General features: G+C 31.0%; 1 protein-coding gene across 1 annotated transcript; it reads left to right on the top strand.

The window, feature by feature from the left end:
• The first annotated feature begins 5,317 nt into the window (after positions 1 to 5,317).
• Positions 5,318 to 7,750, top strand: LOC117916291 (G-type lectin S-receptor-like serine/threonine-protein kinase LECRK3). The gene has a single exon (XM_034832246.1). It carries the CDS (start codon positions 5,318 to 5,320, stop codon positions 7,748 to 7,750), a length of 2,433 nt encoding a protein of 810 aa, XP_034688137.1.
• The last annotated feature ends 5,639 nt before the right edge of the window (positions 7,751 to 13,389 follow it).

The raw sequence follows: 13,389 nt of genomic DNA on the forward strand, positions 1-13,389 counted from the left end.
TTTAAATAAAAAATAATAGTAATAACTAATTCAAAATTTATTTTATATCAAAATTGCAAAGATTTTATTTTTTTCCAAAAAATAAAATAAAATAAAATAAAAGGTTTAAAATACCTTTTGGTGAATAAAACATGAAATTTTGGTTTTCTTTAAATAATATCGGATAAACTCTTATTTATTTATTTATAAAATTCAAATTTATTTATTTATAAAATTTAAATCTGTAAAGATAAATAGAATCAAAGTTTTATTTATTCATTCGTTTATTATTATTATTATTATTTAGTTCTAATAAAATTGAAAAACTTTCCTTTAAATCAAATAAAGATAAAATTTCTTCTTCAATCAATCTTTTTTTTTTTTTTTTATAAAACCAAATAATAATTTTTTTTTTTATAAATGAAAAAGGGATTAAGACATTTTTCTAAATAATTTTGTAAAAATTCTCTTTTCTTTTAAATAATTTTTATTATTAAGAAAGTTGGATTGAATTTTAACATTTTTGTAAATAAAGCTATAAAAGTCTTTTTAAAATTAAAAATTCTTTTGGAAATAAAGTTATATATATTTTAATAATTTGTACAAGTTACTTTTCTTAAATGAAAATAAATCAAAGTATTTGTTTTTAAAATAAAATTATAAAAATCATTTTTGTTGGCAAATTGAAATTTTGTAATAAATTCATTTGATACAATAATTGTAAATAACTTTTTTTTTTTTGAAAAAATGAAATTGAATCAAATCATTAATTGAAAATAAATTAAAACTTTTTTTGTAAATAAATAAATTAAAATCACTAATTCAAAATTGTTTTTAATAAAATCATTTGAAATTTCTTGAAAACTAATTTTTTTCCAATTAGTTCAATAAATCAATTTGCATTCTATTGTCATTTATTTTGTACATTCTTGTAATTTTATTTTGTTATCAATGTCGTGTATATTGATTTATGTCATTAATTTTGATATCCATGATTAATTAGTTAGTTGCCACATTTTTTTCAATTCGTTTAGTAGATACCATATGTATACGGGTTTAGAAGGGTGCTACGGCTCACCACCGTACCTTCCCAATAGGTAACTTGACCCTTGGACCCAAACTCGGTTTTTCACAGACCTGTTTTTTCTTCAAAAGTCACACTTAAGGTTTTTCTTTCTTATTTTTTTTCCCTTTAAAAAAAATTAAAATAAGTGGCGACTCCAAATCTTTTTTAAAAATCAAATTTTCACCAAAATAATAAAAAGCGAGTTGCATCATCGAGTGGGAATGCATCAAGCAAAATACGGGATCCACAATCAAGTTGTTTGACTTAAAAGTTGAACTCTGTGGTGTTACTTAACAATCCCATTGTGGACCCCGTATTTCGGCTCAATGCGTTTCCCACTTGATGACGAAACTCGCTTTTTATTTGAAAAATTGATTTGTTGATTAAAAATGACTTGGAGTCGCCACTTATTTTTGTTTTATTTTTAAAAGGGTAAACAAAATAAGAAAGAAAAACCCTAAGTGCGACTCCTGGTTTTGGAAAAGGCGATCTACGAAAAACCGGATCTGGCTCGGGGGTCAGGTTACTTAACGGGAAGGTACGGTGAAGACCATAGCACCCCTCTAAGTCCCTAAAGTCGGGTCTCTACTGATAAAATAAAGCTGATGTGGCAATTGATGAGTAAATCAATGAATATCTTGAATGATCATGCACATATGAGAATCAGAACATGTATAGTGAAGTATTAGAATGAGAGTGTATGTGTACCTGGGCTACGAGCCACAATGCGCTATCAAGAAATGAGATTAGTACACAATTAACGAATACAAATTATAGCTCATGCATATCGGAGTGCAAAATGAAGATCAAGCAAAATATATTAAGCACAACAGTTGACAATCAATAGGGATCAAACATAGGGACCCCCACCAAAGCCCAATTTATTATTCACGAACTAGTCTCACAAATTCCGTGTTTTAAAATTATGAAGAATTCACTATTGCTTATGTAAAATCAAGAACATAGGATTATTTAGGAACCGAAATGGAATTAAAACTATTCGAGTGAAAATTGGATTCTTGGAGCTTATTGGAAAATTGGAGTCTTGGGAATTAAATTTAAAAGATTAGAGCTTCGGTAATTAAAATGAAATTTGCCAGAGAAAATAAGAAATGAACTTTAGGGAATTAAACTACAATGATATAGATTTTGAAAGTTGAATTTGTAATAATAATAATAACAAGGAATGAACTTTGGGAAATTGAACTGCGAGAATATAGATTTTTAATAATAATAATAATAACAATAATATCAATTATAATAATAATAATAATAATAACGACGATAGTAATAGTAATAATAATAATGATGATAATAATAATAATAATAATAATAATATCCGTTAATAATAATAATAATAATAATAATATCCGCTAATAATAATAATAATAATAATAATGATATATGTTAATAATAATAATAATAATTACAACAATAATAATAATAATGATAATAATAATAAGAATTTTAATAATAAAAAAAATAATAAGAATAGTAATAATAATAACAATAATAATAATAATAATAATAATAATAATATGAAAAGGGGTTAATCATAATAGGCTTTAGGGGTTAAAGGGTTTAGAATAATAATAATAATAATAATAATATGGAAAGGGGTTAATAATAATAGGCTTTAGGGGTTAAAGGGTTTAGGATATGGGCTTTAGGGATTTGAAAAGGGGTTAAGGGTTGGAAATGGGCTTAGAAGGCTTTTAAAAGGGGTTTTAGGATCTGGGCCTTTAAGATGGGCTTTGAAAAAGGGTTAATAATAATAGGCTTTCAGGCTTTTAAAAGGGGTTAAAGAGCTTAGGATCTGGGCCTTGAGGGCGGGCTTTGAAAAGAGGTTAAAAGGGTTTAGGATCTGGGCCTTTAGAGATGGACCTTGGGCTTTGAAAAGGGGCTTTGAAAAGGGGTTAATAATAATAGGCTTTTAGGCTTTTAAAAGGGGTTAAAGGGTTTAGGATAGGGTTGGACATGGGCTTAGGAATTGGAAATGGGCTTAGCTTATAATAATAATAATAATAATAATAATAATAATAATAATAATAATAACGGTAATAATAGTAATAATAATAATGATAATAATAGTAATAATAATAATAATAATAATGATAGTTAATAATAATAATAATAATTAATAATAATAATAATTAATAATAATAATAGTAATAATAATAATTAATAATGATGATACCCGTTGATAATAAGTCAAGAAATGATAAAAAATAAAAAATAAAATAAAAAAACCTCATGCGAAGCCCCTATTAATTGCAACCCAGCAAACAAGCAAAACCTCGAAAGTCCATAGGAAAGAACAACGGTAGTGAAGATAAACAAAAGATGCGCAGTAGACTTACCTGGGTGCTCCTCCCTCTGCAATCAATACTTCCTCACTGCTCCCCCTTTCTTCTTCCCGGAATCCTCTCCCTTCTTTCCTTTTCCTCTGCTCTGCTCTAAACTCCTCCCAGTCCCCCCTACTTCCCAGCTTTAGCTTCCTTTTCCCGTTTCCCAGACAGCTTCCTCTATCACCCTTTTCTTTCTTTTCTTTTCAGCCGTCCTCTCTGTCATTTCTTGTCACCTCATGCCCTTCATCTTGGGGTCGACAGAGTAATCATCATAGAAAAGTAAAAACCTAAAAAAAATGCAAAACTCCTCTAACCCGGGAGGGGTCAACACCCATGTGACACATGGAGAGATGTTTGTGATGTTCAACATCGAATAGTGATTAAAGTTTCTAATGTTCTTTCCTCTATATATATATAGAGGTTCATCTTGATAGAGCAAGTTTTTAAAAATCTTTTTGACATTACTTATAAAAAAACACTTTTAAAATATAGAAAAACCTATTTCATTAAAAAACACTCCATAAATAATTTTTTTTTTTAAATGCTTTTAAAAGAAAATACTTCAACTAAAGTTGGGAAAACTCCTCATAGTTGCCTAAATTGCTTTGTTCAAAATCATTGTTAAGCCCACCAACCCCCTATCAAATCTTCCAAGCACTTCTATGCATGTTTACTGGGCAAAGGGCCAAGTCGTTAGACTTAAAAGTTGAACGCGTGTTTACTAGGCAAAGGGCCAAGTCGTTTGACTTAAAAGTTGAACTCTGTGGTGTAGCCCTTTTGTCTACGTAACTTCTCTTGTACACATAAAAATTGATCCCTAGAGTTGAAGTCAAACCAATTTAACATTATTTGAATTTTAATCTTTACCCAATAATTTGAATATTATGAAATACCAAAAATAACATTCATAGTCTGGTATACATAGTTTGATTTTATTTTTTAAATAAATTTTGAGAGTTTTTTTTCTAAATAATAAGATTAAAAAAAAATAGTCTTATTATGAGATAAAGAGACGTAAGAGCTTGATGAATAAAATATAAGGGTAAAATAATAGTTTTAGACTTTTTATATTTTTTTATAGAATGAATGAATTAAAATATCACATACTTATAATGAATTGAAATTTCATTTTTAAGTGGGATTTGATTTATGTTGGAATAGTTTTTTATTTAATTCCTACCCTCATAAAATTTATCCAAACATGTAAACGAGAAAGGAAAAGAATGAAATGTCTATTCCCACTACTGCTTCCCATATACCAAATACTCCTTAAGGGTATTTGGTATCTGGAATAAAGAATGAGAATGAATATTTTATTTATATTTTTATTCCCTTTTGAATATGAATGAATTTGGTAATTCTAATTTATGTGTTTGAATATATATATATATATATATATATATATATATATAAGAATATAGGAATGCAAAATTGAAATGGTAATTTATTTCCATTTTAATGTTAAAAAGCAATACTTATATTACTAAAAGTAGTAGTCTAAAGCATCTATAACTTAAAAATGCATAATATCCTAATTATTTTGATTTGAATATATTAAGTATTTTTTTCATTTTTTTCCTTTTTAAAATGTGTATTAAATATTAATATTTTTAACAAAATTTACTTAACTTGAATATGATATAATTACATGGAAGTTGTCTCCTCAAGAAACATTTTTCGTATTTCACAAATTGTAATAGATTTGAAAATAATGTTTCATCCAACCCAAATTGTTTTTATAAATAACACTGTTTATAAATATATTTTCAAATGGGTGGGCACCCATTTCATTGAAATTAATGCAGGAGCCAGCTTGACTTGTACTAGTTCCATGTGGTTGTTGAGATATCAAAACCAACATTATTGAGCAAAATTTCTTTAGGCCAAAAGCAATTGTCTTCAACACATTCACTGATCATATCCAATGGCTTTTTCTATGCTTCACCTTGCCGGTCACTTGTTCCTCTTTGTTCTACTTCTACCATCTTGGCCCTTAGTATTTTCCCAAGCTGATTCTAGAATTCCCTTGGGCTCCTCCCTTCTCGCCTCTCATGATTCTTCCTCATGGCCGTCCCCTTCTGGCGAATTTGCCTTTGGATTTTACCCCCTTGACGGTCAAGCTCACTTCTTGCTTGCTATCTGGTATGAAAAAATACTAGAAAAAACGTTAGTTTGGTATGCAAATGGAGGTAATCCAGCACCAGAAGGATCTAAAGTTGAACTCACTTCTGAAGGCCAGTTCATCCTCAGTGACCCAAAAGGCAACAAGATTTGGGAGCCGGACTCTTCCATTAATGGGATCATCGCTTATGCTCTCATGCTTGATAATGGTAACTTTGTTCTTACAAATGGGAGTGGAAATTCTGGTTATGCATGGGAGAGCTTCAAGAGTCCATCGGACACAATCTTGCCGGGTCAAATACTGGATATTGGTGGAACTCTATCTTCTAGGCGAGCAGAAGGCAACTACTCAAAGGGGAGGTTCCAGCTCCGATTGATTCCTGATGGTAATTTTGTGCTGAACACCCTGGACGTGCTGACAGATACTCCAACCGATGCTTATTATTGGAGTAACACATATAGTGAAGATAGAAAGAATGCAGGCCACCAGGTAATTTTCAATGAGTCAGGTTCCCTCTATGTTGTTCTATGGAATGGAAATATTGTTAACCTCAGGTCAGGAAATATTGTCTCTACCAGAGATAATTACCATAGGGGGACTCTTGATTTTGATGGGATCTTCACCATATATACTCGCCCTAAGTCCACAGCAAATGGGAGGTGGGTTCCATCTTGGTCTATCCCAAAAGATATTTGCTCTGAGAATTGGGGTGAGTCAGGAAGTGGGATTTGTGGCTTTAACACTCACTGCATACTTGACTCCAATGGAAGGCCAATTTGTGAGTGCCTTCCTGGGTTCTCCTATATTGATCCGTCTAACAACTTCAGTGGCTGCAAGCAAGACAGACCCCAGAAATGTGAACCTGGAGGTTCAAATCCAGGGGACATATATGAAAAGGGTGAATTGATTAACATATTTTGGCCTAATTCTTCGAACTATGAAGAGTTGAGGCCACTTGAAAATGAAGAAGACTGCTGGAAATCTTGCTTATATGACTGCAATTGCATAGTAGCTGTTCCTATTGGCAGCGCCTGTGAGAAGAAGAGACTGCCACTCACAAATGGTAGGGTGGATGGAAGTACCAACAGAAAAGCGTTCATCAAACTACCAAAACCAGATGCTTCCTCGTGTGAGCCTCCCATTCAGAATCCAGAGGAGAAGAGTAAAGGTCAGGCAACTCTAATTCTGGTGGGCTCATTTCTTCTGGGTGGCTCTGTATTTCTCAATTTCCTACTGGCAGCAGCAATTTCTCTCGTTAGACTCCGCTCAGGCCAAGAAAGACAGAAAATCACAGGAGAATCAAGCATTCTGGAGAGAAATATCCGTTCTTTCACTTACAAAGAACTCGAAGAAGCCACTGATGGGTTCAGAGAAGTCCTTGGAAGAGGAGCTTTTGGCACTGTATATAAAGCGGTCTTGTCATCATCAAATTCAAGAACTCATGTTGCAGTCAAGAATTTAGACAGATTAGCACAAGAGCGTGAAAATGAATTCAAGACAGAAGCAAGCATAATAGCAATGACCCATCACAAGAATCTAGTGAGATTGATTGGATTCTGTGATGAGGGCCCACACAAGCTGCTGATCTACGAGTTCATGAGCAATGGCACATTGGCTAGCTTCCTCTTTGGAGATTCAAGGCCTGACTGGAAAAAACGAATGGGGTTGGCATTTGGGATTGCAAGAGGGATCATGTACTTGCACGAGGAGTGCAGCACACAGATCATCCACTGCGACATCAAGCCCCAAAACATACTCCTCGATGATTCATTCACGGCCAGGATATCAGACTTTGGATTGGCAAAGCTTCTGATGAGTGATCAATCTCGGACACTTACAGCCATCAGAGGGACCAAAGGATACGTGGCACCAGAATGGTTCAGGAACAAGCCGATAGCATCAAAAGTGGATGTTTATAGTTATGGGGTAATGTTGCTGGAGATCATCAGTTGCAGGAAGAGCCTAGATTTGCAACCAGGAAAAGAAGAGGAAGCGATCCTCACTGATTGGGCTTATGATTGCTATCAAGGTGGGAGAGTGGAGAAGCTGGTGGAGAATGATGAAGAAGCAAGAAACTACATGAGGACGGTGGAGAGGCTGGTGATGGTGGCAATTTGGTGCATTCAAGAGGACCCTGCTTTAAGACCTTCCATGAGAAATGTCATACAGATGCTTGAAGGAGTTGCTGAAGTTCCTGTGCCCCCATGTCCTTTCCCCTTTAGTTCAGCCATCTGAAACTATAAATCCTTAAAATACTGAGAACCTTCCTTTGTTTCTTGGAAGTTCTGGTAATCAAATTTGTGGTAAAAGTATCCTTTGATCATATGATCATATCTATCCCTATAGGAGAACTGATGCAAAAGTTGGCCTTATTACATATTAATTTGTTGTTTTTTCATTTTAAATTATCAACATAAATATCATTGACGGTGTATAGAACTGCTATGATTGTAACGGAAAAGTTTTTAGAACCCCATGATTACGGAAAAAAGCTTAGCATAATGATAAATTTAAACATTCACTTTCTATCAAATCATTATTCAAATTTTGGGGGTTCAAACTCCTTTGAAAACTGATATCCAAAAAAACCAATGTTTTTAGAACCAACTATTAGGATATAAACCTCCCAAAACATTGTTAATAACCAAAAAAAATGTGGAAATAATAACAAAATAAAGTAGATAGAACAACACACATAATTTATGTGGTTCACCCAACACAACCTACGGCTATGAAGCCATTATAGATCTTCCTTATAAGGAGAAAAATAATCACAAGTGTTTACAAGCATTTATTCTTCTCAACCCAAATCCCTAAAAATAATCAAGAAAACCTCACTTTTTCACTCAAAAGTTTCACCACTCTTTCTCTACTCTATGATAAATAGAATGAGGAGAGTACCGATCAAAAAAATTAGAATGAGGAGAGGAGACCTCTATTTATAAGCTCCCACCCCCACCAAGTTTCCATGTAAATCACACACCAAATATAAGTGACAATATATGATTCAAAGTTCGCTGTGTTAACAATTTCCTCACCCAACACTCTTTATATATTATACATGCACACACACACATGGTTGTAAAATTTGTTTTGTGCATTCTGTGTCCTTTTAAGACTCTACCGCTAACTTCAACCTATCATTAAATGAGAAAAGCTCTCTATTTATGTATCACTGGTCAATGGTCGAAGTAATGGTTGAATTGCGGTAAATCAAGGTTAAATAGATAGTGATTTAGTGCTGAATTGGATATGTTTCTTTTTTTAAAATAATAAAAAAAAATAGTAACAACTTCTTCAAACCTCTTTGTAGACCCCTGTGAAGGTGAGGGCCCGGGGGAGAGTTTTAACTTTTTTTTTTTCATTTTTCCATTGCATCTTTTTTTTAAAGAGTGGGGGCCCCCCCTCTCTAGGCATGGAACCCGGCTACCTTGGACGTTGGGCGAAGGAGAGTAGGCAGCCATGCTGGTAGGTGAACGAAGCCATGCTGCTGACTGAGGAACAGGGAAGCAGGTAATGGCTTCCTCAGAAAGATAGACCGGCTGCCAAAAAAGGAAGGAAGGAAAGGAGAACAAAGATGGTGGGGGGGTTGCGGAGCTTTTGGGAACTGGTTTCCAAAGGAGACACAGCCAGCTCAAAGCAAAAACAAACTCTTTTAAGAGGCAGATCAAAAGGTAAGTGTGAGCGGGGGCATCTCCATTTTCTTCATTACTTTATTTTGCTTTTCACTAGCTTCTTTACATTGTCTGGGTTGAGTGTGGACTTGAGGACTTGAGGCTATGCTTTTGATCTACTTGTTGCTATTTGAGGTGATTATAGGCTGCTTGTTATTGTTTTATATCTGCTATTCCTTTGGATTTTGCTAAAAGATGATTTCACTCTATTACCCGTTTCCCACAAGCTTTTTTTTTTTTTTCTATCCTATACCCATTGTCTACCTTCACCACCTTTGATCACCATCCTCACCATCTATCATATCCATTGCCCAAAGCTCCTCTCAAAGCCTCCATCAGCATCCTGAAATTCACCTATCCACGTCCACGAGGCCCATCATATCTCCTTCTATCACTACACTGCCACTCATCCAACTAATCAATATCCATGTTTTTCCCATGCATTCCTCTCTCTACACTACACCACTCACCTTCACCCAATCCATGCACCACAGTTCCAAGCACGCCCCTTGCTCATCACTTTTTTTTTTTAGTTACATACCCATCTTTCCATTCCACACCTACATCCATTTCTCTCTCTAGATTTATTCATACCCATTTTCTACACTTCATGCACCTCACCATCCTCTAATACCCGACCTGCCCATTTTTCATCTCACCACCTCTCCATATCTTCTCACCATTTCCTTCATTTTAACCTCCTTCTAACCTCCCAACATCCATGTGCATGGATAGGTAAGATGGTGGCTGCGTTGTGGGGTGGAGTTTGTTTTTTATTTCATGAAGAAAAATAGCTTTGTGGTGCTCTCGGTGGCTTTGTTTGAGACTTGCATGAAAAGTGGTTTTGGATGGCATTATTGTAATATGTGGGGTAGTCTAATGGCCTTCTTTAGTATATTGGCAGCATAGGGAATGGGTTGCTTTCCACTTTGGGCACGTGGGAAAGTCTTGCAAATGAAGACCATCCCAAGCCTTTTCTTTCACTATTTCTTTATGTTTTAATATTGGGACAATTTTCTAACATTTCAATTTTTCAAAATTTCTTGTTTTTTTTTTTTATTAATTTAATTTTTCGAAATACCGTTCTCAAATAATCTTTAAAAAAATCCTACGTCCAAATTTAATTTTCAATCCCAAAATTTCCATTATTCAATTTCATTCGTTTAAATATTATGTTTATTAATTATTAATATTATTTCGTGTGTATTTATTTATCCTCTTTTAAAAATCTTATTCATTAAAGCCCAATTCTTCAAAAATTCTCATGTACTAATTTAATTTTTCAATCCTAGAAATTTCGTTATTCGTCTAAATTTTATTTTAGTTAATTAGAATTCTTATTCCATATCTATTTATTTATATAAGGTCCAATTCTCCGAAAATCCAATTTCTGAATTAAATTTTCAATTTCAAAAATTCCACTATTCGCTTTCATCCGTTTAAATATTATTATTTATTATTATTATTATTATTATTATTATCCCATATTTATTTAATTATCTCATTTAAAAATTCAAATTATTCAAGTTCAGTTATTCAAAAAAAATCTGACGTCCTAATTTAACTTTTAATCCCAAAAATTCCACTATTCATTTTTACTCGTTTAAATACTATTTTCGTTAATTAGTATTATTACTCTATATTTATTTATTATTTTGATAATTAAAATCCAATTCTTCAAAATTCGACTTCCGATTTTAATTTCCAATTCCAAAAATCCCAACATTCACATTAATCTATTTAATTATTATTATTTTTACTTATTTATTCTAAAATTCCATTCTTAAACAATTCATTAAAATTTCCGACTTTCGATTTAATTTCTAATTCCAAAATTTCGATATTTACAATTGTCCATTTAATTATTATTATCTTATTTATTTATTTTGAAATTCCATTTTAAACAATTTTTTTAAATTCCAACTTATGAACTTAATTTCCAATTCCCAAAATTCTAAATTTCTTTCTAATTCAATTCTCAAAATTCCAACTCTTAAATTTAATTCTCAAATAATCTTCGAGACTCCAATTTTCAAATAAATTTCAAAAATTCAATTTTCTCTCGAACAATTTTAATTCCACTTTGGTTTTCAAATAATTTTCTATCTTTCTTAATTTTATATAAGCAAGAACACATTTTCCGTAATTCCGAATAATGGAATTTATGGGATTAATTCATGCAAGATAGATCGGGCTTTGGTGGGGGCCCAACATATGTGATTTCCTTATGATTGATTGATTGTTTGTTTGATTTAATTGTCATGCGTGATCGATTTTATTTTGCTCTATGACATGCTCGAAATTATTTTTTAATTGTGCACTAACCTCACTATAGCGCTTTATGGATTACTGCCCAGGTACGCATCCACACCCGCTCGAGTCATTTTCTGTATGTATGTTTAGATTCTCACATGTGTGTGATCACTCTGAGTATTCATTGATTCTCTCATCAATTGCCATGATTGCTTCATTTTATTAGTAGAGACCCGATTTTAGGGACTTAGAAGGGTGCTACGGTCCTTACCGTACCTTCCCGATAAGTAACCTGACCCCCGAACCCGATCCGGTTTTTCGTAGACCACCTTTTCCAAATAAGGAGTCACACGTAGGGTTTTTCTTTCTTATTTTGTTTACCCTTTAAAAATAAAACAAAAATGAGTGGCGACTCCAAGTCATTTTCAAATAATCAATAAAAATCAATTTTTTTTTTAAAAAAAAAATCAAAATCGAGCTCGCCATCGAGTGGGAAACGCATTAAGTCGAAATGCGGGGTCCACACTCTTATATAAAAAATATTGACTTATCTTTTTTTCTTTTTCTTTTTTTAAATATTTTTAAAATTTGAAGTAATAAATGTTTTTAAATACTTCAATACACTATTTTAAAAAAGCATTAGCTTTTTAAGGTAAATACTTACATTTTACATAAAAGTTATCATCATCTAACGAGTAGTCATTTAGTGTTAGTTTGAATATATATATATGGAAAATAGAAAATAGTAGAAACTCATTTATGAAATATAGAAACTCTTATATAAAATGTATGAATTTATCTTATATCTTAAAAAATTAGTTTTAAAATTTCTAAAATTTGTAGTAAATAATTTTTTAAGGGAAAAGTCGGAAATATATAGAAAAAGGAACCTCAAATTTTTTAAATTAGTATTATCTTTATCTATTTAAAAATAATTTGAAATACATACATTTTTTTTATGAATCATCAAATTATTCCAAAAAATATTCATTTACTTGTCATGTTATCTAAATCAATTGATAACTAGAATCCTTCATGTAGATGTTTTCATTCCTTGTAAATATTTTTATTATTAGTATTATTATTATTTTATTTTATATTGGAATTTTTTTTCTCTAGAAGCATTATAAAGTAAGAATTTGAAAAAAAAGAAGAAAAAGATAAAGAAGTTTATTCTAGTATTAATAAGTTAAAAATAAAGCTCTATTCTTGATAATAAATAAATCAATAATAGATTTGTATTTATTATATAATATTAATAATTGTTTAATATAATAGAGAATAAAATTTGTTATAAGATTTTTTTTCGATATAAAATATTTTACAATATAGTTGTACTTTGATATATAGTATAAAAATAAATATATAAATACCTAATTTGTTTATATTAAATAAATTAATTATAATTAAAATACTTATATATTATTAAATTTATTATTTATTATTTAATAAATAACCTTATTACCATTTGAATTGGCAATTATGATTAAATAGGATTTATTTGATAATATTTCATTTAGATGATTCATTAAAAAGTGTATATAGTTCAAATTATTTTTAAATGGATGAAGAGAATACTAATTTAAAAAATTTGATATTCCTTTTTCTATATATTTTCATATTAGTCAATTAAATCCCACTTTTCCTATTTTTTAATACTTCCATTAAACTATTTTTTGAAGTTATTATTTTCGTATTTTACATACAAATTACTATCATTTTCTATTTTTAAAAATAAAAATAAAAATTTATATACACAATAACTAAGAATCAATTTAAATATACTTTATTTTTTTTATTTTTAAAAATAGAGAACGTATTAACTTCTATGTAAAATACAAGAACCCTTATAAGCTTATTGAAAATATAATTTTTTTTAAAAAAAAATTAAGATATTAAAATATTTTTATCACTTCAAATTTAAAATTTTTTTAAATTAATTTTTAA

This window comes from Vitis riparia, chromosome 6, assembly GCF_004353265.1.
Source record: "Vitis riparia cultivar Riparia Gloire de Montpellier isolate 1030 chromosome 6, EGFV_Vit.rip_1.0, whole genome shotgun sequence".
Classification (NCBI taxonomy): domain Eukaryota; kingdom Viridiplantae; phylum Streptophyta; class Magnoliopsida; order Vitales; family Vitaceae; genus Vitis; species Vitis riparia.